The following is a 24,230-nucleotide window of genomic DNA, read 5'->3' on the forward strand; positions in this document are numbered from 1 at the left end:
CCGTTCATTGAGTTCCCCCAGATCCCAGACGGTATTGAGGGATCTGGGGCAAAGGGAAAGCAGGGATGGGGGCTGCTCTGGCAATGCTACCCCAAGCTCTGAAGTGTAGCGGGCTGGCAGTGTCCATGCTTCTATGTCGCTCCTGCCAATGCCTGGCCTGGAAACTTGGTCCCTTCACAAGGGCCAACCCTCCCAGCCTACCCAAAGCCTCCTGCAATCGCTGGCTGGGCACCCAGGAACAAACCTGGTCTGTGCTAGGGGCACTGGGGCTGGGCCACCCCACTGAGGGTCAGGTGTTGGTGTCTGCACTGGGATACCCCCTGCCCCAAAGTATCCTAGGGTCTCTGCAGAGAAGAGTGTGTCTCCAGCTAGCTTCGAGGAGCCTCAGGGGTTTGTGCGTGTGTGTGTGTAAGCACACCCCTGCGTGTGAACACGTGCCTTGTGTGTGCCGATGTGTGTGCAGACCAGCAGTTCCTGCCTCTTGGGTTGGTGGGTGAACAGTACCAGGCAGGGAAGGGTTTGTCTCCTACCTCCTGAAAGCAGCCCAGCTTGCTGTGGAGGAGCCATGTGTTGGCTTGAGCTGGTCAGCTTGCCTCCAGATCCCACCTCTGGCCTGACCTGGGTTGTGACCATGGGAACCAGAAAAATTACACAGTTCTGAGGTTTAGCCCAGATTTCCTGGCCCATACACACCTTACTCCTTACGTGGGTAAGTCCTTCATGATCAGTGCATCTCCCTGGCCATCCATCTGCTGCCTCTGCCCCTCAAAAGTCATCTTGCCTTGTCAGTGAGCCTGTGACAGTGGGTCTCTGCCTGTCCTTCCCCTGTACTCCTCCTCTTGTCCTCAATTTCCATCTTACTCTTCCTTCTGTGTCCAAGTTGTCTTCTTCTGCCACCACTCATCCCTCCCTCCATCCCTCTTGTTCCTGCCTCACTTCTCCTGCTGACTTTCTTGTTCTCTTGACAGACTGTTCTTGCATCCAGTGGCGGATTGTACTGCCTCAGCGGAGGCTGTGATAGCATCGTAAATATCAGCTGCATGTGCTTGCGGTGCGCCCCTCTCCCCTTTGCTGCCCGTGGCCGTACCAGTGTGCCTGTGGCCAGTGTTTGCATGTGTCCTGCATGTCATTAAACTACACCAGACCCAGCTGCTCTCTCTGCGGTGCAGCTCCCCTTCCTGAGAGGGACTCAGGGCAAGACACCTCACACACAGGCACCCCTTCCCACCCTGAGATGTACCAGGCTGTTCCCCAGCCCTCCTGAGTCCATTTGCTGGCCCAGTCCTGCCCTCCAGCACTGCAATACCTGACCTGAATGGGGCATCTAACAAAGGTGTTCTTGGCTGTTGAGGGCAGGCCACTTGGCATGGTTCCTCTGAAGGGTTTGGCCTGCACGATTACAGCCTCTGAAACTGTTAGCTGGAGAAATGGTTAGAGAGGTAACTCTTGCACCATGCCTTCCCTCAGGGGGCTGACTGTGTACCATGATTCCTGGCCTGATGTGCTGGGAGGCTGAGTGGGTCAAGCCCTGTGCTGGTGGCTGAGACCACCATGGGGGTGCAGTGGGGTGAGATGCCCTGGGTTGGCCCATAGGAGCTCCCGTAGGAACTCTGAAAACAGGCAGGGGCTGGCTGCAGGGTCCCATGAGCTAGAGCCTCTTCCCAGGGCTCCCAGGGCCCTGGTGTTGGGAACTGCAGAGGACAGGCTGGCCTTTGCTAGGCACTGCCCAGGTCCTGATGGTGGGGACATGATGCACTGGAGCTGATGAGATGTTCCTGACCACCATGCTCTCTGGGCAGGTGCTAGGCACTAGGAGAGTGAAAGGCAAAAGAAAGAGACGTGGGGAGAGGAGATGGTGTTGTCCATTGCAGCCCTGGGAACTCAGAAATGCCAGACTGGGCAAAATGGAGCTGCTGGGAGGGGTGTTTACAGATGGGGTCTGTTGCCCTGAAATAGCTGGAAGCAAGTGAGCTGGATGATGGGAGTGAGGGGGATCCAGTGGCAGCAGTAAAGCTCTGAGAGGCCAAGGTGGCAGTGGGAAAGATATTCCAAGCAGTCATGGCAGTTGGGATGAACAGTGCCTGGAGTGTGTGGAAGAACTTCCTGACACAGTTGGTCGGTGAGCCGACCAGGCGAGATGCCTCCTGGACCTTCTGCTTACAAGCAGGGAAGGACGGGTGGGTGATGTGTTGGTCAAAGGATGTCTTAGGCACAATGATCATGAGATGATACAATTTCCAATTCTTGGAAAAATAAGGAGGATGTTCATCAGAACTGCTACCTTGGACTTCTGGGGGACAACTTTGGCCTGTTTAAGAGCCTGGTTGGCAGAGTCCCCTGGGAGACAGTCCTGAAGGGCAAAGGGGTCCGGGAAGGCTGGACATTCTTCAAGAAGTCTTAAAGGCACAGGAGCAGGCTGTCCCCATTTCCAAAAAACAAGCCAGCAGGGGAGAAGACTGGCCTGGCTGAGCAGAGAGCTTTGGCTGGAACTAGGAGGGGAAATGGAGAGTTTACCACCCACGGGAGGGGCAGGCAACTCTGGAGGACTAAAAGTATGTCACAAATTTCTGCAGAGCGAAGATTAGAGAGGTGGAAGCCCAGCTAGAACTCAGGCTGCTCACTGCCATAAAATAGAACAAAAAAAAGTTTTTACAAATACATTAGAAACCAAAAGAGGGCTAAGGAGAATCTTCATCTTTTATTGGATGCAGCACAGAACATTGCCAGAAAGGATGAGGAAAAGGCTGAGGTGCTTAATGCTTTCTTTGCCTCAATCTTTAACAGCAAGACCAGGTTCCATCTGGGTACCCAGCCCCTGAGCTGGAAGACAGGGATGAGGAGTGGAATGAAGTCCCCACAGTCCAGGAGGAAGTAGTTAGTGACCTGCTGCTCTATTTAGACACACACAAGTCTATGGCACCGGGTGGGATCCACGCAAGGGTATTGAGGGAGCCAGCAGAGGAGCTCACCAAGCTGCTCTCCATCATCTGTCGGCAGCCCTGACTAACTGGGGACCTCCCAGAAGACTGGGAGGTAGCCAATGTGACATTCATCCACAAGAAGGGCAGGAAGGAGGATCTGGGGAACTACAGGCCTCTCAGCCTGACCTTGGTGCCAGGGAAGGTTATGGAGCAGGTTGTCCTGAGCACCATCACATGGCAGGGGCAGGGCAACCAGAGGATCTGGCCCAGCCAGCACAAGTTTATGAAAGGCAGGTCCAGCTTGAACCTGATCTCCTTCTATGACAAGATGACCTGTTGAGTGGCTGAGGGAAAGACTGTGGATGTTGTCCTTGTGGACCTTAGCAAATCCTTTGACACCATCTCCCACAGCATCTCCTGGAGAAACTGTCTGCTCGTGGCCAGGACGGGTGTGCTCTGTGCTGGGTTAAAAGCTGGCTGGATGGCCAAGCCAGAGAGTGGTGGGGAATGGAGTTACATCCCGCTGGCACCGGTCACACGGGGTGTCCCCAGGGCTCAGTGCTGGGGCCACTCCTGTTTAATATCGATGATCTGGATGAGGGGATCGAGCGCTCCCTCAGTAAGCTTGCAGACAGCCCCAAGCTGGGGGGAGCGTTGATGTGGGGGAGGGCAGGAGGCTCTGCAGAGGGATCTGGGCAGGCCGGGCCGATGGGCCAAGGCCAGTTGTAGGAGGTTCAACACGGCTCAGTGCCGGGTCCCGCACCTGGGTCACACCAGCCCCACGCAGCGCTGCGGGCTGGGGGCAGGGGGCTGGGAACTGCCCGGAGGGAAAGGGCCTGGGGGGCTGGCTGACGGCAAACTGAATGTGAGCCCCCCGTGTGCCCACGTGGCCAAGGAGCCCAACAGCATCCTGGCTTGTGGCACAACAGTGTGGCCAGCAGGACCAGGGCAGTGACCGTCCCCCTGCACTCGGCACCGGCGCAGCCGCACCCCCAACCCCGGGTTCAGTTTCGGCCCCTCACTCAGGAGGGACAGTGAGGGGCTGGAGCGTGTCCAGAGCCGGGCAGCGGGGCTGGGGCAGGGGCTGGGGCACAAGCGCTCTGAGGAGCGGCTGGGGGAACTGGGGGGGTTCAGCCTGGAGAGGAGGCGGCTCGGGGGGGCCCTCATGGCTCCCTACAGCTGCCGGCCGGGAGGCTGTAGCGAGGTGGGTATCCATCTCTTCTCCCAAGGAACAAGTGATAGGACGAGAGGAAACGGCCTCAAGTTGCACCAGGGGAGGTTTAGGTTGGACATGAGGAAAAACATCTTCACCAAAAGGGTGGTCAGGCACTGGAGCAGGCTGCCCAGGAAAGCAGTGGGGTCACCATCCTTGGAGGTCTTTAAAACACGTACAGATGCATTGCTTAGGGACATGGTTTAGCGGTGGGCTTGACAGTGCTAGGTTAATGTTAGGACTTGGTGATCTTAAAGGTAACCTAAAGATTCTATGTTTCTATTTTTTTTGTATGGATCCTTGTGGTAGAGCCTGGGGCTGAGTCTGTGCCATGCTGGAGCAACCAGGGGAGCAGCTGACCAAGCCCTCGGCATCTCCAACTGCCAGTGTCCTGGGTGTTCCCAGACAAAACCTGGCCCTTTGGGCCCAGGAGCTGTGCCTGCTGAACCCCCTCCTTCCTGACAATTCTGCCCTGAATCAAGGAGTCCCCAGCCCTGGCACACAGCTGTTCACCCCTCCAAGGAGGGGCCCACAGCCACCCCAAGAAAGCAGGCATCACTGCAGGTAGGGGTGACGCTGAGCAGTGCCGCCCCAGGCCCACCCCGCCTTCAGTCCCTCCTTTGGTCCCTGAAAGCCATGCTGGGACATTCCCAAACCAGCCTTTATGTACTTAAACAGCCATCATTAACCCTTCTTGTGCCTGGCCTACAGCTCACCTTACAAGCAGGCCCTAAGGTGGGAGAATCCCATATGGTGCATGCTGGGCGAAAGCCTTCAGGGACTTGAGCCTGTCCTTGGGTGGCCCTGTCTGGCATGCGTGTGGTGAACAGCACAGCTCTCCCAGCCTGCCTTACAGCATGCCTTTCTCCCTGCAGTGTCCAATCCCTCTGGCTAACAGGATTACTCTCATACTCATAATCGGGCATCCCAGCAGCCTGGGGACAGAGATGTGAGACAATGGAGCTGGGGAGATGAACATATTGGGAGGGCTGGAGGGAAGGTGCCAGCACATCCTCTTTTCAGTCTGGTCCTCCATGCAGGCAAGGGCTGCAGGGACCAGGACTGGTGCCTGGGGGAGGGAATGTCATTACCCTTCCACCCCCCAGGATCTGGACCCTCTCTTGTCTGCCTGGAGGCATCAGCACCTGACACCCACCAAGTGTTCTGCTCTGCCTGCAGGACTCTGATGACAATTCTCGTGTCTCCATCACTTTCTTCCGACTGTTCCGGGTGATGCGGCTGGTGAAGCTGCTGAGCCGGGGGGAAGGTGTCAGGACCCTCCTGTGGACCTTCATCAAGTCTTTCCAGGTATGTGAGTGTTCCCCTCCCAGACAAGCACGTGCCCTGGACTGGCAGCAAGTTCTGATCCTCAGGGCAGCTGCGTGAGCAGTCTGTCCTCACCAGGCAGAAGAAAGCTCCAGTGCTGGTAGGCTGCTGGCCTTAAACTGGACCAGGGGCTTGTGCTGTACAGGAGAACATTCCTGTATGGGCGTGAAGATGTGGGAGGGCTCCCTGGCTGACAACACCGTGTGTCAGTGCTGGGCTGAGCAAACAGGCAGGGCCTGCCCAGGTCCACCAGCCCCAGTCCCAGCGAGGCTGGGCTCTGCACCAAGTGGGTAGCTCAAGAGCATTCTGCAGCATCTCAGCACATAGCCCCTGAGCCTGGGCAGTTCCCTCAGCCCTGGGCGTTCCTGTGTTATGCTCAGCCTTTGTCCCAGCTGCAGAGACCTGATGCTCCCCCAGGGGCTGGCATAACCTGCCCATGCATTACAACTGGGCAGTGGGGCTGGTGGGAGGGTGGTTAGAGGAGCAGGCAGAAAGCAAGCTATCCACTCCCCACATGGCGGCCAGGATGCTGGCCTCACACAGTAGCTCCAGACTCAAGCTCCTGTCTCTGGGTTGCCTTGATGCTGGGCTGTTGTCTCACATAAGCCGTGGTCCTTTTGTCACAGGCTCTGCCCTACGTGGCCCTGTTGATTGTGATGCTTTTCTTCATCTATGCTGTGATCGGGATGCAGGTGAGAGGCACAGGGGTGGGATTTGGTCTTGAGCAGATGCCCTAAGCCTAATAGCATCTGGGGAGATGGGATGGAAAGGGACTAGGTTGTCTGCCAGGCACTCCCTGGACTTTGCACATGATGGGACCGTTTTACCCTGGTCTGCAAGGATGTTTACAGCCCCAGCAGCCTCCTTCCATCCTCAGGCTGCAGCTAGCTCAACTGAGGCATACAGCAAATAGCACTTTCAGAGTCAAAGACACAACCTAGACACAGTCACCAGTGCTTGTGCCTGGTTCAGAAGACCTTGTCTCCTTGGCCCGGAAGAAATGCAGCATAGACAGGGGCATTTTCAGCATAGGCAGGAATGTCCAAGGAGCTTGTGAGCCCCAGAGCACCCACAACCCAGTTTCAGTCTCTTCTGGGGACACCCAAAACCAAGTAAACAAGAGGAAGAGGAGCTCAGGGACAGGGGTGCTCTGGAAGGTAGTTGGTGCCTGAGAAAGGTGCTGTGATGCTGAAAAGGTGATTTACAGATGTTTGGGAAGATTGCCATGGTGGATGGGACCCAGATCAACCGAAACAACAACTTCCAAACCTTTCCACAAGCTGTGCTGCTGCTCTTCAGGTCAGTTTTGTCTTGGTGAGCTAACATCTTCAGAAGCGAGCTGGGCTCAGAGTCAGCATGGGAGCCCACCAGCCTGGAGTGAGGGAGACCAGCATTTCTCTGGTTGATTTCTTTTTTGCCCTACAGAAAAATCTCTTGAAGCAGTGGAAACATTTCAGGTTTGCTTGGTGCAGCTGAGTTGGAGGAGAGAGAGGCACTTTGGGGTTTCTATTCTCGATGTTTCTTTCCAAGACTGGATTTTAATTTGTGAATCTTGAGGAAACTCAAGGGGAAGCAACAGCTCAGTCCAAGCCTTTCCTCAGTTCCAAATGCTTCACTTTGGAGCTTTGAATAGGAGACTCCCCACAGCAGCCCAAGCCCAAGATCCTGGCTGCTCCTTTCCCAGTGGCTCCCCATCCCCCTGTGTGCTGGGCTGGCCACAGCCCTCCCTGCATGCCCAGCTCATCATGCTGAAGGACGAGCAGGCATCCCCTCTCCCCAGGTGTGCAACTGGTGAGGCCTGGCAGGAGATCCTACTGGACTGCAGCTACGGCAAGCTGTGTGACCCTGAGTCAGACTTTGCTGAGGGCGAGGAGTACACCTGCGGCACGGGTTTTGCCTACTTCTATTTCATCAGCTTCTACATGCTCTGTGCCTTCCTGGTATGCTGGCTTCCACGGGGCTCCCTTCGGCACCCCTGTCCTGGCCCTGGGTAGTCCCTGGTGTTGAGTTAGATTTGCATCTCATGGGGCTGAGCCCACAGCACCCTCTTCCTAGGGGCATCACCCCCCAGCCCATCAACCCAGCCATGCTGCAAACTTGGCACCGCATTCCTGTCAGGCCCAGGATCCCCCATTAGTTCCTTCCCACAGACAGCTTCCATGTGCTGCCATCCAGATGTGTCTATGTTGGCTCTCACAAGGGTGGCGAGGAAAGGTCCTGTGCCTGCTGCAGCCTTTAACATGATCTCCTTGGGTGGGAGGCCCATTCCTGCATGGGGTGACCCACAGCATCCCCTGGCTCCAGGGGAACTCAGGCTTCTCCTCCTGAGCACATCTGCCTGCATTTTCCCATGGCCCTGGGTAGGGCCTGTGCGCAGCACTGCCCTGTTCTGTGCTGCCAGCTGTGAAGGCTTTTGCTGTTCCTCTGCCAAGGGACCTGCTGAGTGCTTGGCCCTGCCCTAACTCGTGTCCTTCACATCAACTCCTCTGCCCTCAGATCATTAACCTCTTTGTGGCTGTCATCATGGATAACTTTGACTACCTCACTCGTGACTGGTCCATCCTTGGGCCCCATCACCTGGACGAGTTCAAACGGATCTGGGCTGAGTATGACCCTGAGGCCAAGTGAGTGACAGGGGATGCATGGCACAGAGGGGATGGTCTGTGGGAAGCCTGGGGCTGGCTGCCCTTAGACACACAATAGAGCTGTGGCACTAAGAGTTAGTTCCCAGTGTCTCAGAGGTGGATGTGGACTTGCCAGCATATTCCAGGGCTGATACAAGCCATCAGGAGGTTTGGGGACACAAGACTTCCAGTCCCCTCTTCATCCAGCCCAGGTGATGCTGCCAGCTCTTCCCATGCCACTGCACACCTTTATCTGCTGTCTGGTGCCATGAGGAACAGCTGCTTTCCCCAAGAGGAGCATAGGGAAGTGTAGGGATTTGCCCACCACAGGAGCACAGGGCAGGCCGCAAGCATGAACCCACCCAGCCCCTGCCTGAATCACTGTCCACCTGCTGATGCAGTTTGTCATCTCTGCAGGGGCAGAATCAAACACTTGGATGTAGTGACTTTGCTGAGACGTATCCAGCCTCCCCTGGGCTTCGGAAAGTTCTGCCCGCACCGTGTAGCTTGTAAGGTAAGAGCCAAGGGGGTGACAGGGTGTGTGGGCACAGGGTCACCTTCCCCAAGCTGTGTCTGCTTTCTCCCTAGGGAGGCTGAGGGTGACAATCCAGCCAGCTTCCCAGCATAATGGTTTATATGCATGCTCTGACCTCTTGTGTTTAATGGAAGAGAGTATTCTGGAGGCAAGGAGAGATGCTGTTAACCTGCACGGAGCTGATGTTTCAGGCTCCTGGAGATAAGGAACTGCCTGTGCTCAGCCCCACACTGGGGGGGGTCTCCGCCCAACCTGGACCGCTCCGTGCAGAGGGACTCCCGAGCCACACTGGTGTGCCCCACATCTGCATCTGCTGCAGGAGAGAAATTCTGGGCCTGAGTACCTGGCCATACCAACTGGGCTGTAGAATTTTGTTTCCAAGGGCTGATAGCACTGAGGGAGCTGGAAACACCATCTCTGTATGCATCAGTACACTTTACCTGGCTTAGCTCATTGTGCGCAAGTCCAGGGCCTGTGTGGGACTCAACGTGTAAACCACACGGGCAGGGGCTTAGGCACTGGTGTAAACCCTTGTGGGTCTTAAGCAAACTCATTAGGAGTTTTGATCCCCAGATCCCTCACAGCAGCCTGGGGCACTTTTTGGAGAGTGGAGCACAATGCAGAATTACTCCCATCTCCCTGACAGCAATACTGTGTCTCTTGCTGGCTGGTTGTTAAGCCTGGAGAAAAGGAGGCTGAGGGGAGGCTGAGGGGAGACTTTATTGCTCTCCACAATGACTTGAAAGGCGGTTGTAGTGACATGGGTATACATCTCTTTTCCCAAGTAACAAGTGATAGACCAAGAGGAAACGGCCTCAAGTTCATCCAGGGGAGGTTTCGATTGGATATTAGGAAATAATTCTTCACTGAAAGGGTGGTCAGGCACTGGAACAGGCTGGCCAAGGAGGTGATTGAGTCACCATCCCTGGAGGTATTTAAAAGACATGTAGATGTGGTGCTTAGGGACATGGTTTAGTGGTGGGCTTGGCAGTGCTAAGTTAATGTTTGGACTTGATGATCTTAAAGGTCTTTTCCAACCTAAATGATTCTATTATTTTCTCCGGTGGCACCAATGCCCCATAGACTGTGTTATTTCCACAGATCTGACCTGGTTCTCCCTGTAGCTTCATCTGGTTTAGCTGGCTGGTTAGGATCAGCAATGTTGCTGCCCGTGGCCTGTGTGCTGCCAAGCACTGGTGCAGAGCCCCGTGGGCCTGGATAGAGCTGGGAGGGCTCTTTGACCAGCAGCTCAGTGCCCTGAGCAGAGCCTCTCTCTGGCCAGTGTGGCTGCCCTCTGGCCAGGACAGGCTGTGTGTTTGTGGGGAGCTGCCAGACTGCTCTGGTGCCTGGAGTCACAGGTGTTGGTTTGCTTTGCAGCGTCTGGTGTGCATGAACATGCCCCTGAACAGCGATGGCACTGTCACTTTCAATGCAACTCTCTTTGCACTGGTGAGGACAGCCCTCAAGATCAAGACAGAAGGTAAGTTATGCTCCTGTCTGCCTCTATGGCCTGATGGGGCGACCCTCTTCTTGTGCTGCAGGGTGCTGGTTACACACTGTTCTACTCTGTCCAGGGACCTCAGGGCACTTGCCTATGAGGCTAGACCCTCTGGTGCAACCCTTAGCTTCATGCTATTAATTACCTCATTGGACCAGAGACCATGGCCATGTGCATGGGGCTGCTGAAACCAAGCCTGGAGGACATTATTAGCTGCAGGCACATGTGTTGCAGCCCTGGAGTGAACCAATGCCACCCCAGCTGAATAACTTAGCCCTGAACAGCTGAGGAGTGGTTCTGACCCAGTTACCATCTCTGCCACAATGTACAGCCACCAGCCTCCCTTCCTGCACTGTTGAGTGTAGTCTGATCTCTCCCTGCACCAGATTTTCACATGCTTTTTCTTCACTCATGTTCACATTCCCCTGGGAATGAACCACTCTGTCCTGCTCACTTTTCTTGCAGGTAACTTTGAGCAGTCCAACGAGGAACTCAGAGCCATTATCAAAAAAATCTGGAAGAGAACAAGTATGAAGCTTTTGGACCAGGTCATCCCACCTATTGGAGGTATGCCACATGATGGTACTTCCCAGAGGGGCAGAGGGACATCTGGTCAGGGTCTCAACTGCTCTGACAGCTCCAGGGCCTTGTGATAGGCAGTATCGTCAGGTTGGTTTCCTCCCCTCCAGATGATGAAGTGACAGTGGGCAAATTCTATGCTACTTTCCTCATCCAAGAGCATTTCAGGAAGTTCATGAAGCGCCAGGAGGAGTATTACGGGTACCGGCCCAAGAAGAACCCTGTGGAGATCCAGGTTGGTAGTATGTGGGTGGTGTTGGAGGGGTGACCCTTCCTGGGGGCAGGCAGGGTGTGGTGGGGAGCTCTGCAGATCAGGCAAGAGGCTTCCCCCAGCTCAGGAAAGTCCAAGGTGAGAGACAGAGCTGCAGTGACACATGGGGACCTCTGTGCCTTGGTCTCTGGAAATGAGGTGGCCCTAAGTGCTGAACCGGCCATGAGCACTCCGCTGCTGCGGGTGACCTTAGTGTCCAGGGTGCAGGTAACTCCAGAAGCAAAGGAGATTTTCAGCTCCCTGCCCTACTGACTTTGGCCACAGAGAGGGCTCAGCAGGGTCTGGGGCCTCACCAAGCAGTTTCTAAGATTTGGAAACCCCCTCCACAAACCAATGTCTGGGCCAAATGCTGCTCATCCAGGCCCTTATCCACCTACTCTTCTCCATTCCCAGGGCCTTCTCCTTTTCCTCACCTTAGCAGTGTTGCAGGTAGTTCTGTGTGCCTGGTGCTCTCTGTGTCATCTTTCTTTGTGCACTTTGTTGCACTTTGCCTAGTGCAACATCATGCAGAGTGGGGTTGGTGTGGCTCATCTTGAGCAGGACCACTGCAGTTAGAGAAGCCTGCACAACAGCCCTCAAGGGTGCTGTCAGGGTAGGACAGGAGAGGATTTAGGTACCTGGCCAGAGCAGCTGGGATGTCCCCAGCTTCTCCTGACCTTATAGAGAAGAAATAACTTGTAGAGATATAACACCAGGAACAAAAGGTGCAAGGCAAGCAACAGAGCCAGGCCCCAGATCAGCTATCTCCAGGTCAGGGACAAAGGCACAGCTACTCTTTGTGCATCACCAGCTCAGCCCTTCGTTAGGCTGCCCTTAGCATACCCCTTTGTGGGACAGCATTAGCCCAGAAGCTATTTTCACCAAGCACAGAACCAGCCAGTTGCAGGGCGACCCATGGCCTGTCCCTGGTAGGAGACCTGGCAGAGCAGCGTGGCTTACCTAGTGAACGTGATTCATTGTGTTTCCTTGTCCAAAGCCCAAAGTGAGAGGTGTGGTGGGGCCAGGCCACATCCAGCCATGCCTTCTTGTCCCCACCAGGCTGGGCTGAGGAGCATTGAAGAAGAAGCTGCTCCTGAAATCCATCGGGCCATTTCTGGGGACCTCACTGCTGAGGAGGAGCTGGAAAGAGCAATGGTGGAGGCTGCCATGGAGGAAGGGATATACAGGGTGAGTGCAGCCCTCAGGGCACCCCAGGTGGTGGTGGTCGCCCCAAGTCCCCATTTTAATGTGTTGGTGGTGGGTCAGTGTGGCTACCAGCAGCTGGAGGACAGTCCACAGAGGTAAGCCTGACCATGGAAGGCAGTGTGGACCACAAGGATGGGTCAGCACTTCTTTCCTCTCCCTGAGCGTTAGGACATCCTGGTTGAGTCATCCTGGGCAACCTGTTCTCCGCCTCAGTTTCCCCTCTGTAAAAGGACCCTGCTCATATGCCTGGCCGGGGTGTGCTGAATGTTTACCCACAGGTTTGGAGGGACCCATTCACACCTTCCATCAGGCTAAGGCAGGGCAGCTCAGGTGTTATCATTACCAGAGCAGAAACAGATTCACTTCCCACTCCCTGGGAGTCTTTGAGACAGCCTGGGCAGGTGTGGTGTTGCAGGGTTGCAACTCCTGCTGTGTTCAGAGGTTTCACTAGCTCAGGCTGTCCCACAGAGGTGGCAGGATTTGCCATGCACAGGGCTGGCTCCAATCCCAGTGCTGCTATGTGACCATCACCCCTCAGTGCCTCTGTTCTTCCCTACCAAGGCAGTCAGGCTTTTGAAACCATGTGGTCTGTGAGGCCCAAGTAGACAGACCAGAAGACTGCTGTTCCCATGGGCACCCCCACACGTCTCCTCCCATGGGAATGGCCCCAGAACAGCCCAGTGAGCCCCTGATGCCCTCCCTGTTGGTTGCAGAGAACAGGTGGCTTGTTTGGCCAGGTCGACAGCTTCCTGGAGCCCAGCAGCCCTCTGCAGCCCCAAGTGGCCAGCCAGAGGCCCCTGCAGTTCTTGGAGGTGGGCAGCGAGGACCTCGATTCCCCTGTCTTCCTTGATGACTTCCCCCAGGAAGGCAATACCAACAGCAACAATGCCAACAGCAACAACTGGCTGGAGGGGTAAGGGCTGGCGAGCCTCATGTGGGCGGGTGAGGAGGGGCAGAGCTGGGCCATGCCTGGTAGCTCCCAGAGGGGCTGTGCTGGCAGCTGGCTGTACATCAGTCTTGCCCAGGGTCTTCCTGGATGGGTAAGGTCTGGAGAAGTGGCCGAGTTGCAGCAGCGAGGTCCCTGCAGACTGGGGGAGGCATTGAACGATGGCTGTGGAAGTGGCTCCATGGTCACAGGAGCTTTGTGCAGAAATTCAGCCCCTGGGATGTGAGTCAGTGTGTGTGATTCCCTGCGTGCCCTTCTTGTCCTTCCCATCACTCCATCTCAGTGCCGTGAGGATCGAGGTGGACAGCAGGGCTCCAGGGATGAACAGCCCTTCCCCCTTCCCTGCCAATCTCTCAGTGCCAAGGCCAGGTAGAGGCCACCAGCACCTTCCTGGGCACAGGTACAAGGGACAACAGTTACCGTTATAAGAGGATGTACTTAATACTACTTCTTGGTGTCTCCACCCTGTCCATCCGTCCCAGGTGCCCCTACTGGTCTGCCCCCAGCTGCATTCCCCAGGGTGGAGAAGGTGGGGAGGGCTGCACCCCTGGGTGCAGGGGTCCCTGCTCAGGCTGACCCACCTGCCTGCCCTTGCCAGGATGGAATATGAGGACGAGGTGCTGAGGAAGACGGTTTCAGCAGCACCCAGGCATCCAGCACGGGGTGAGTCTCAGCATCATTCCTCTGCTGGGGGATCTGGACCAGCCCAAAGGCCAGGGCAGGGGGAAAGGGCTGATGTTGGTGGGCAGGAGGAGGAGACGCAGACCCCAACAACTTGAAGGTTATTTGAGAGCCCCGAGCACAGTGGGACCTGTCTGGAGACTTATAGGAGACCATCCTCCCACCTTCCAACCCTCTGGGGTGATGGATCCAGTGCCTCGGGCTGAGGGAGGAATGGCCACCCCTGGGCAGCAGGGCCAAAAGACCATGTTCATCTCCACAAACAGGAACTTCTCCTTCCCAGTGTGAGTGGGAAGCCGGCACAGGGCAGTGGGCAGACACTGGGACTTCAGTTGGTCCTGAACTTCTAAATTCTTTGGTTCCCCCAGTCTAGTTAACCCAGAACACCCATTCCCAGCTCTGGGCAGCAGTGGTGTCCTTGCTTTTGTGCCCATCTAATGTCCCCACCTTTCCCTCTCCCAGAGCTCAGCCACCCCCTACCCATGAAGAGGCTGCAATGGAGACTGAGCAGGAGACAAGGGACCACCGCTGGAGTTCACCCATCATCAGAGCTGCACCTTCTCCCCCAGGAGGTAAAGGGGGCAATGTATGCCCTGAGACAGCAATGTGTGGGACATTGGTGAACCTCCTTCTGCTCCTGGGAAAGGCTGTGCTGGGGAGGAGCCAGTCTCTAGAGCTGCCGGCCATGAAGCCAGCCTTACTGGAGCTTTCCTTTCTGATCAGCTCAGGGAAGGAGACAGGCCCTCACCCCACTGCTGCAGCAGGCACAGGGTGCTCATCCAAGCTGGGATAGCTCAAAGCAGCATCTCTCTGGCTCCCTGGCTGCCTCCAGAGCCAGGGCAGAAAAAAGGGGTGCATCAGATCTGCTCTCACACTCCCTGGCTGCCCTTGGCTGGCCACAGTGCCTCATCACCTGGCAAGTGCTGTGGCAGGAGATAAGGGTCTGGTTCCCAGCTCTCTTTGCCCACATGGTCCTGCTGGTCCCGTTGCGGGTGGTGTCCTGAACCCAAGAGTTTCTGGCAGAATGGGAGCGCATGCCTAGGCTGGGGACAGTACCTGCAGCCTCCACACGAATATGGGAGGGATCTTCCATGGGAATTGCACAAGTCCAGGCTGCAGTACTTTGCTCCTCTTGCCCAGCTGCCTGGAGAAGGTGGCATTGTGACAGGAACAGAGTCCAGCTCAGGGTACCAGCAGGGTGAAAGTGGTGACCCAAGCACATCCTCCACCCTGCCCATCACCTTCCTCATTCAGGAGGTAAGGCAGAGACACAGCCTGGCAGAGGAAGAGGCAGGGCTGCCAGGGAGTGAAAGGGGCTGGCTGGGGTGCCATGCTCATGCCAGGTTGGGAGGCTGGAGGGCAAAGCTTCGCTATGAGCATGAGCAGCAGGTGTGTGCCAGCACAGCAGGGAAAAGGTGGTGAGGGTGGGCTGCCTGCAGCCTGGGACACTTCTACAGACTAAACACACACCAGGCTGTGACCCCATCCTCTGCTGCAGGCTCTGATCTCTGGGGGCCTTGTGGCTCTGGCCTGTGACCCATCCTTCGTAGCAGTGACCAGGGACGAGATGGCAGCCAGCAGCCAGCTGGAGATGGATGAAGTGGAGAAGGCAGCCTTGGAGCTGTTAAAGGGAAGAGAAACACCGCAGGGTACAAAAACTGACTCTGCCCCCCAGGACACCTCGGCTGCGTCACTAGGCATCTCCCCAGAGCTCAGCACAGCCCCCTCCCAAAAGACCACCACCGCCACCCGCCTGTGAGTGACCTGCCAATGCAGCCCAGTGGGCACGGTCCCTTCAGGAGCTTGCAGGGGGGGGTTACTGGAGCAATGCCGCACTGATCCCCCTCTCTACCTGGGGTCCTGATGGGCTCTATCCAGCTGCAGGAGGATTTTTGGGCTGGGTCTCCAGGATGCTGGTGCAGGACAGGATAATGCTGTGCCCGCAGGGTCTTGCAAGAGCTGGACAGGTCATTAAAGTGTTCCTGCTGTGTGACTCTGTGGATCCCCCTGTCCCCTCCTTCCTCTGCCACCCTGCCTTCACAGCCTGTGCCCACGGCTGCTTGCTGCCTAGCCCAGCCTGGGGAGAGGGCTGCAAATGCGAGAACACATTTAATCAGAGCTGGTGGTGATTCACAGGCAGCCTCCAGTCCCCATGCTGAGGGAGATCTGTCCCTGCTCCCAAGTGCTCATGCCTCAACTAACCATTTGAGGGTGCCACACTGCGGGTCTCCTGGTATCCCCGCAGCTGGACGGCATCCTTATGTCTCTGCTGGAGGCTATTCCTCCTGCTTGCAGCCAAGCATGTCCTGTTGGAAGACAAATGGCAGATCTGCTTTGGGCTGGGGCAGCAGGCAGGCACAGGCTTTGTGCCACAGTGAGGCCTGGGGACTTCTTGGCTCAATCTCCCAACTGTGTAAGAAACTGGGGATGCGACAGAGGTGTGAGAGAGCGTGTCCACATCAGTATGACAGCCCTGGATCTAACCAAGAGGAGAGCTGGCCACTGCGATGCAATTTCTGTCACTTCAGGTATCTCCAAACACTGTTGTCGGGCTTGGGTACTAACTGGTCAGTCCGGCCCACAGGAGGGTCTTATCCAGCCCACAGACATCCCCACTGCTCTGCAGGGGACAGGCTGGAGATGCCACAGCCAGGAGAGCATGGGGAGCACAGCACTTGCTGCATGCCCATGGCAGTACTGCCCAGTACTGCCTCTGCGCTGTCCACTGCTGCCTGGTATCAAGTAGCAGCTGAGGTTATTCCTCTAGGGCAGGGGTCCTCAAACTTTTTAATTAAACTTTTTAATTAAAGTGCGGGTTAAGTGGCAGGAAGTAATCTGCATCTGCTTGGTTTCCCCCCCCAACCCCCGGCAGAGGGGGGCGGCGGGGGGGTCTGTAAATACCAGGGGCCAGATTGAGGACCCTGGGGGGCCATATAGGGCCTGCGGGCCGTACTTTGAGGACCCCTGGTCTAGGGGAATGGGTCTGCTCAGCGGTATAGCTTTACAGATCTCAGTGCCCCAGGTGGGGGCTGGGTGCCAAGCGCTGAGGCAGCCCCATCTCTCCAGGCCATCTCTTTCACTGGGATCTTGCTCCAGAGGGCCCCCAGCCCAGCCAAACTGGGTAATGCAGGGTTCTTCCTTGCCTAATATATATTAAAATGCAGCAAACTGATGGGTCCTGGGGGAGATGCTGAATCAATAGAGCTTGCCTGCTCTCCAGCAGGGCATTTATTTGTTAACTTAATAAAAGGGAAATGGCTGTTGCTGAGCTCCAGCTGCAGCCTGAGTGTGGGGACATGGCAGCGCAGACAGCTTTCCCCCAAGGGGATGAAGGCAATCAGCAGGGATGTCATAGGAACAGCTGATGCATCCCTTGTTCTTGCTTCACTGCCCTGGGGCAGGACATACACCCCTTTACACCCACACTCACAGATACACCCACCTGCTCCTGAGGAAGGGGCACGGGATGGTTGCCAATGAGGCTCTGGCATCTGCTCTGCCAGGGGGATGTCAAGGATGTGCTTCATTAGTTACAAGGTGAATGGTGATGGTTTCCTGGTCCCTTTAGTGAGGTGCAGGACTGTGTGTGCCACTTTCCAAGGCAGGTGGGTGCTCACTGGGGACTCCAAACACAAAGGGTGACACTGTGGTGGGGACATACTGCAGTGATGGGGCAGTGCCTTTGCACCCTCTGCTGGGGTCTGGGGCTGCACAGGGTATGACTTGCCCCAAACTAGCATATGAGGAGTCTTTCTCGAGTTGGTTTCTAGCTGAACTGGGGGAGAGGTCTGGTTTGTGACATGTCTGGCAGAAGGGCAGGAGTAGAAAGATAGGGCCAGGAACACCAAGCACTATTGCTGCCCATCTCTGCCTGGAGCTTTGGTGGGGATGGGCCCGGCCTCAGAGAAAACGGCAGCTCAGGGTGAGCAGTCCACACCCGACCCAGGTATCCTTGCAAACGTGGCCCCCAGGCACAAAGGAAGAGAAACGCGCATACCCTTGCAGGAGAAAAGGCCGTATCCTGCTCATCCCCTCGATGCTGTGTGAGCACGACGTGCCCTGGAACTTACCCATCCCAGCAGATGCCAAGCCAGCTTCCCCAGGGTGCAGAGCGCCGTGCAACATGGCAAGAGAGAGAGCGCGTGTGTGTAAGTGTGTGCAGGAGTGTGTGTGGCGACGGGTGCGTGCGTGTGCGTGTCAGTGAGTGTGTGCGTGTGTCTGGGGGGCGGGGCGTGCATTCGTGTGGAGCGTGTCAGGGTGACCGGGGGAACCGGAGCCGTGCGTGTCTCTGTGCCTCTGCACGCCCGCGCCCTGGCCACGCGTGTCCGCGCGCCGGCACTGCGGCTGGGTGGGCGTGGCCGCCCCGCCCCGCCCGGCACCTGGGGCCGCCCCCGCCCCGCCCCGCCCCGCCCCGCCCGTGGATGCTCTCGGGCAGCGGCGGCCGCGGCGCCCGGGTGGCGGGGGCATGGCGGCCCCGGACAGTTGTGTTAAGGTGGCCGTGAGGTGAGTGCTCCTGCCGGGGGGGGGGGGGGGGGGGGGGCGGGCGTAGGGAGCTCGGTGCACCTGGGGGCCCGATGCCCACCGGCAGGTTGGGGGCTGCAGCTGCGTGTGCACGGCGCGGGGGGCGGGGAGGGGTTGCGGATGTCCCGCTCGGCGCTGCCCGTCCCCGGGGCAGGGAGTTCCTCTCGAGTCGCGTTTTTGCTCCCCTCCTCCCCACCCCCACCCTGCATCGTTTCGGGGCTGCCTTCTCCCTCACCCCACCGGCTCCCCCGCTGTGCAACCCTGAGGTGCCCACCGCCCCTCCCGTCCCCTGCGGCTGGGGGCGGGGGGGCGAAGCTTGGAACCCCCGGTCCCTTCACCTGGAGACCTCGCTGTCGCCCAGCCTTTGGCAGCTCGACAGCTCCTGGCTGCGTCGGGGGTGGATTTGGCGCCCCAGCGGTATCGGGCAAGATGCCGGGGGGGGTGGGGTGCGGGGGGGATCCCTGCCTGCCCCTGCACCCCCCTCCCCCCAGCTAGGTGGTAGGGAACGATGCGGCATCTCAGTGTCCTTTGTGCTGACTCCGGGCTGGGAACAATGCGCCTTCCAGAGCGTGCACCTCAATAAAGGAGCTGCCGGCGGTATCTAATTCATGCGGGGCCTCGGGGCGGGAGGGGGTGGCGGGGTGCTGCGGGAGCTCGGGGGGCGCTGGGCTGCGCGGCAGCCGGCGGGCAGACCACCCATCGTCTGCTGAGCCCCACGGGGGTGGGTGAAACCGGGGAGCTCTTTGTTAGCGCCGTGCCAGGCTGGGTGTATTCTGTGCACAGCCGCTGAGGTCCCGCAGACCCGCGTCGGTTTGCTCCTCTCTGCCCCAAGAGGAGGACGGGGGCCCCGGGGGAGGTGGGGGTACGAGCCCCGCCGGAGCCAGCGGGAGGTGCAGGGACGGACCCTGTCGGCTGTCACGACCGGAGCTGTCGTCCCGCGTGGCAGCCAGCGCGCGCGCGGAAGGGACCGGGCCGGCGGCTCCCTCCGGGCGGTGGGACCCGGCCCCGGCCCCGGGCTCCCGTGCGCTGCCAGGGTGCCGCGAGGGGAGGATCGGGTCCCCGTGGGAACACGGCTCGGCAGGCCCAGCCCACGCGGTCACACCGACCTCCCCGTCTGGCTGTGCCTGCCTTGTCTCCCACCGTGGGTCTGCAAGGTGCCCGCCTGCGGTGGGCAGGGCACGCTGCAGCCCCCTGTCCGCACCCCTAAGGGCGCGAGGCAGGTTGGGGTGCTGATGGCAGTCTGCAGGGGGGCTGTGTTAGTCCTCGGAGGAGGATTGCAGAGGGCACTGCCTTGCCTGGTCCCTGCTTGCCTGGGCAGAGCCAGAGCACAAAAGATGCCGGGTGCAGCTGCAGTGATGGAGGGAGAGAGGATGGGTGTGGGGCGGTGCGCGCTGGTGTGTGTGTGTATGTCTGCATGCATGCGGGTGTGCGCACCAGGACACCTCCCAGCACTGCCTGCCGGTCCAGTCTTCCTGTCTTGGAAGCAGGCAGTGTTGATTTTCTGCCTTGCTCTGCTCAAGCAGCTGTGATTTTAAAGGATGAGGGAGCTGCAGGGGAGGTGACAGCATCCCCCTTGTGTCGGTGCTGCTGAGGTGCCGGCGTAGGGGCAGGGCTGGGCTGGGTTGTGCCCAAGGCAGGGGTGCCCATGCCAGGACACAGACCCTGGGACCGAGTGATTTCGGTGGTTGGAGGTGATTTCCTGCTGGCCGGACTCTTCCCATCCTCCATCCTGCATTTCTCTTAGGACAAAGCCTTTTAACAAAGGCCCAGCTCAAGGCTGAATTCCCTTTTGCCTGGGAGATGGAATGGGTGCTGCTGGGAGTGGCACCTGAGTCGTTTCTGCTGGTCTCTTCCCACCTCCCTTTGGCCCCTGCCAGCAATGGGGTCGAGGTGATCGCTACTGTGAAGTGACTTCAATATGCAGCATTGCAGTGGGGCTAGGGTGTTCACGGTGAGGATCCAGGGAAGGGAGGGGGAGGTCCAACTCTCTCCCACCCCCTCCTTGAGGGAGTGAGCCAGAGTCCGGCTTGGTGTAGCCAGTTGCTGCCGTGCAGGTGGGGCAATGTGAACTGTCAGGACGAAGGAGGAGGGCTGGGCACGAGGGGGCTGTGAAGACAAAGCAGGCAGGTCGCAGCACCATGCTGGAAGGTGGCGCCTGAGGCTGGGCTGGGTGTGCAAGGGCTGAGCTGCTCATCCTGCAGACCACCTGACTTTTCTGCCAAAGCAGCCCCAGGGGGCTGGTGATGGTCACCTCCTGCCCTGCCCTGGGCTGAGCGAAGAGCGAGGTTTTCCTTTATGAGTGCTTGTGACACCTCGCAAGTGGAATGGCCAGGCTTCAAGAGTCTCCAAGAACCGCCCCCCCTCCAAGAAAACTTGCCTACAGATCCTACCTCCCTCAAGGTGCCAGTGCATGGAGGAGACTGCCTCTGGAGTGTGGCAGGACATGGAACAAAGCTCCCCTTTTGTTCTTTTATAACGTGAATATGCCAGCTGTGCCACTTCTTCAGGGTCTCTGTTGTCTGTGCTCCAGGTGGGAGTGAGGTGGGACCTGGGAAAGGGCCATAAACACTGGGAAGTGATGGGGCTTTGGAGGAAGGTGTCATGTGCTGCTGGAGTTAAATGTCCGGGTCATGGGGATGACCCAGCCAATGTCAATGTGCTACAGCTACTGGGGCCTGTCTCTGGAGCCTCGCAGAGCCCTCAGGGTGGGAGGAGTGGGGACAGAGGATCAGGGATGGTGGGGGTGTGCTGTTGTTGGGTGGATCCCAGTTCTTGCTGGTCCTCTCTTGGCCTGGTAGGAAGAGGCAGGAGAGATGCTGAGGCATTTCACTGTTGGCTTCATGGGTTCCCATCTTCCCCTTGGGAGACCCCTGGCTGCCCCGTTGGCACTGTGTAACCAAGGGACCCAGGTGCTGAGCCACTGACTGGGGCATGGGGGTGTTATATAGGCTTCCTGCGGGCCACACATAAAATGGCTGGTACCTGCCCTTCTGTCAGCAGAAGGAAATGCAGGCCCGGCAGCTGCTCCTGGTCCAGAGGCTGATTTGTACCTGCACCTTGTACCTGCAACTCAGATGTGCACCCTCTGCAAGGGCAGGGCTGGATCCTGCCCTGACTCCCACCCTCCCTGCAGGAACCTCACTTGCCCGTCAGTGTTAAGCCTGGCGTGGCACTTTGAGGGCATGTTTGAGCTTGCTGGCTCCAGCAGCCGCCACAGGGGAGGAAGCGATGGGGCTGAGCTGCCAGCAGCAGTTGAGCATCTGCGCACCCTGTGCCGGTGTAACGGTCTCAGCTGAGAAGCTGTGCCTGCCCCGATGGTGCTGAGGGGTGGCCTGGGAACCCTCACTCCTCGCTGCTGGGAGTCATTCCTCAGAGACTAGGGAAGGCAACAGCTGCCGTTTTATTCTGTAGGTGACCTTGAAATGGGTGGCTGCAACACAGCCAGCTCAGCAGCTCCCTGCTTATGCTCTTGATCTGGGAGCAGTCATCAATTTGAGACTCGTGTCTCCCCTTGAGCCTCAGCAGCACCCAAACTTGCAGTCAGGTGCTGTCAGCTCTTGCAGCTGCAGTGAGCTGAGGGGAGTGGGACTCGCTACATTGGTTGCAGGAGGTGGAGCCCAGCCCCACTGCATGCAGGTGGTTTTGCTGCGTCAGGAAGGGCTGACGGCACATATTGACAGAGAGGCCATTAAACTCCTTGGCCAGGGAAGGTCTGAGAAGCTAGACTGGCTGCAGAAATGCTCCCTGAGGGCACTTTCAAACCGCTCAGCTCATTGGAGAGAAAGTGGCACCCCCTGTGCCAGCGCTGCCCAAGGCACCCGAGCCCGCCTAGCTGACTGCAGAGACTCAGGAAACGAAGCTTGTGAAATTGGGGAAGGAAGTTGAGTTGGATTTCAAGTTGATTTAAACCATGCAACCTCCAGTGCTCAGCTGCTCTCGTAACAGTCCTGCCGTGATGCTCCACGCTACATGCAGGCAGCCCAGTGCTAGCTGTCTCCTGCCCCAGGGAGCTGCTCCCACCTCCTCCTCAGGAAGAAGGGTGGGATGCGCCACTCAGGATGGGATAGACCCATCACCATGTGCCCTGGAGGGCCTCAGTTCAGTGAAGCATGCTGGCAAAGGTCATGTGCCAGGATTGGGTGGGCTCCTGGCCCTGCCAGGGTCCTGGCATCTTTGCTGCCATGTGGCTGGGGCTCTTCTGCCTGCTGGGATGGTTTCTGCAAACCTGAAGCCTCTGAGAGCAGGTGGTGTCAGTCCCTGAGGAGGCAGAGTTGTTGTAGCCCTTCCACACCAGCGCTTCCAGGGGCAGTTTTGGGTCCTGATGGAGAAGTGATGTGAGCCCAACTTGTAACACACTGATGCGCGTGCTGTCCAATGGCTCCAGCATGGAGAGGGGTGGTACAGCCTGGTACCTGCTGCCCACCATCACGATGGTGCTGCTGCCGGTCTGAGTCCCTTTGGCATCATCTCAGGGGGAGACCGTGGAGTGGCTTATGGGACAGTGTCTCCTGCCAAGCCTGCCTGGTGTTGGGCTGGTTTTGCTCAAATGTTGCAGGACTGTGCAGAGGAGAGGTGAGGCAAACTCGCCTTGCTTCATGGGATACGGTGATGGCAGGGACAGCCCATCCTGGTGTGGTGGCACACAGTCTGGCCCTCGGGTGGCCTGTCCCCCATTTGCGGATCCCAGGAAAGAAGTATCTCAGGAGGCTAGTATAGCCTGGGTGTCTGGGCAGGCAGGGCACTGGTGTGGGGACCCCCCAGTCACTTTCCCCATCCTTTGCCTCTGCAGAGGGCAGCTCAACCCCGGTAGCAGGGTCCTCCCATGGGCTGTTTTGCTGCTGTGCTGAACCCAGTCAGGCAAGCTGCTGCTCTTTGGTTTCACTTCAGGGCTTCCCAGCCCCACTGTGGCAAAGGGGGATGTGTGTTCTTGGCTCCCAGCAAGCAGAGTTAAATTGGCCTCCCCAGTCTGGAGAGAGATGTTGAGGGCTGTGGTGGGTGGGGGGCCCCACGGGATCTCAGAGGGAAGTGCTGAGCCCAGGTGTGTGGGCGCGAGGGGTTTTTCTGTGCCTGGCTTCAATCAGGCGTGCCTCGCTGGCTTTTACAGCGGAAATGTTAGAAAGGGGATGGAGATGGTGCTGGTGCAAGGGGAGAGTGTGGCCGCACTCTGCGGTCCCACACAGACGTGCCTGCAGCATCGCTCAGAGCAAAGCAGCTTTAAGAGGCTTTTGGTGCCTGCACCCATCACCATCAGCAAGGGATTTAAATATGTAATGCCACAAAGTCTCAGGAACTTGGGAGGCTGAGGCTGTCTCTAAGCCAGAGGACAGAGCCAGCTGCAGCTTTCCTGCACCAGCAGTGAAATTGGGGGCAGGAGAAAACTGCAGGAGACGAAACCTTAAACAAAGCTGTTGGAAACATGGCTCCTGGCCCCCTGAGAGGGAAGGCAATACCCCCACTGAGCCTGGTGCTGAGGAGCCAGCCCTGGCCAGGTGGCTGTCATGCTGTTCCTGCTGGGAGCAGGCGCTGGCACCGGTGGTCCCATGGGGCTGTTTCCAGCCGGAGGCTGTCAAAACAGTCCCTGTTGTTGGTTAAACAGCCAGCAGGTTTGGGATGTAGGGGATTGTAAGGGCAACTGTGCTGGGTTCTGCTCCAGGAGATGAGTGTGCCATGGGGTGACTGACTCCCTGCCCTGGTCAGATGCTGATGGGTTTCTGCTTTGGCTTGGTGGGAGGAAGGTGACTGGCCTCCCACCATCCCTTCCCCTCTTGGCAGACTGGAAGCTGATCCAGTGCTGCCCTGCCCTGGCATGTCCCCTCTGGCTCCGCACTGCTGTGAGGCCAGGGCAGCTGGCAGCCTCATCCAGCTTGGCATCTGTCCCTCTGCCCTGCTCCATGTGGACACAACATGGTCATCATCCCCATTGCCAAGTG

General features: G+C 57.9%; 2 protein-coding genes across 33 annotated transcripts in view; both read left to right on the forward strand.

Annotated features, from left to right (window-relative positions):
• The window catches only part of CACNA1S (calcium voltage-gated channel subunit alpha1 S), a 71,015-nt gene extending 55,243 nt beyond the window's left edge, over window positions 1-15,772 (forward strand). For 22 of the 31 annotated variants that reach the window (XM_055819848.1, XM_055819845.1, XM_055819849.1 and 19 more), the window contains 14 exons: window positions 5,314-5,442; window positions 6,087-6,152; window positions 6,668-6,759; window positions 7,241-7,400; window positions 7,957-8,084; window positions 8,502-8,598; window positions 9,997-10,099; window positions 10,583-10,684; window positions 10,807-10,931; window positions 12,006-12,134; window positions 12,866-13,065; window positions 13,697-13,761; window positions 14,242-14,351; window positions 15,278-15,772. In XM_055819848.1, the coding sequence (XP_055675823.1) occupies window positions 5,314-5,442; window positions 6,087-6,152; window positions 6,668-6,759; window positions 7,241-7,400; window positions 7,957-8,084; window positions 8,502-8,598; window positions 9,997-10,099; window positions 10,583-10,684; window positions 10,807-10,931; window positions 12,006-12,134; window positions 12,866-13,065; window positions 13,697-13,761; window positions 14,242-14,351; window positions 15,278-15,538 (1,767 nt within the window). In that variant the 3' untranslated portion in view covers window positions 15,539-15,772. Of the gene's footprint in view, window positions 1-968; window positions 1,026-5,313; window positions 5,443-6,086; window positions 6,153-6,667; window positions 6,760-7,240; window positions 7,401-7,956; window positions 8,085-8,501; window positions 8,599-9,996; window positions 10,100-10,582; window positions 10,685-10,806; window positions 10,932-12,005; window positions 12,135-12,865; window positions 13,066-13,580; window positions 13,762-14,241; window positions 14,406-14,919; window positions 15,037-15,277 lie in introns of those variants that run through there. The other 9 variants (XM_005239584.4, XM_013300928.3, XR_008749973.1 and 6 more) reach the window with 9 other exon arrangements.
• Window positions 15,773-17,981: 2,209 nt separating this feature from the next.
• KIF21B (kinesin family member 21B) overlaps window positions 17,982-24,230 on the forward strand; it is a 44,162-nt gene continuing 37,913 nt past the window's right edge. Inside the window, exon 1 of one of the 2 annotated variants that reach the window (XM_055819864.1) lies at window positions 17,982-18,282. In XM_055819864.1, the coding sequence (XP_055675839.1) occupies window positions 18,245-18,282 (38 nt within the window). In that variant the 5' untranslated portion in view covers window positions 17,982-18,244. The remainder of the gene's footprint in view (window positions 18,283-24,230) is intronic. The other variant, XM_055819863.1, reaches the window with a different exon arrangement.

Source organism: Falco peregrinus, chromosome 16, assembly GCF_023634155.1.
Source record: "Falco peregrinus isolate bFalPer1 chromosome 16, bFalPer1.pri, whole genome shotgun sequence".
NCBI lineage: Eukaryota > Metazoa > Chordata > Aves > Falconiformes > Falconidae > Falco > Falco peregrinus.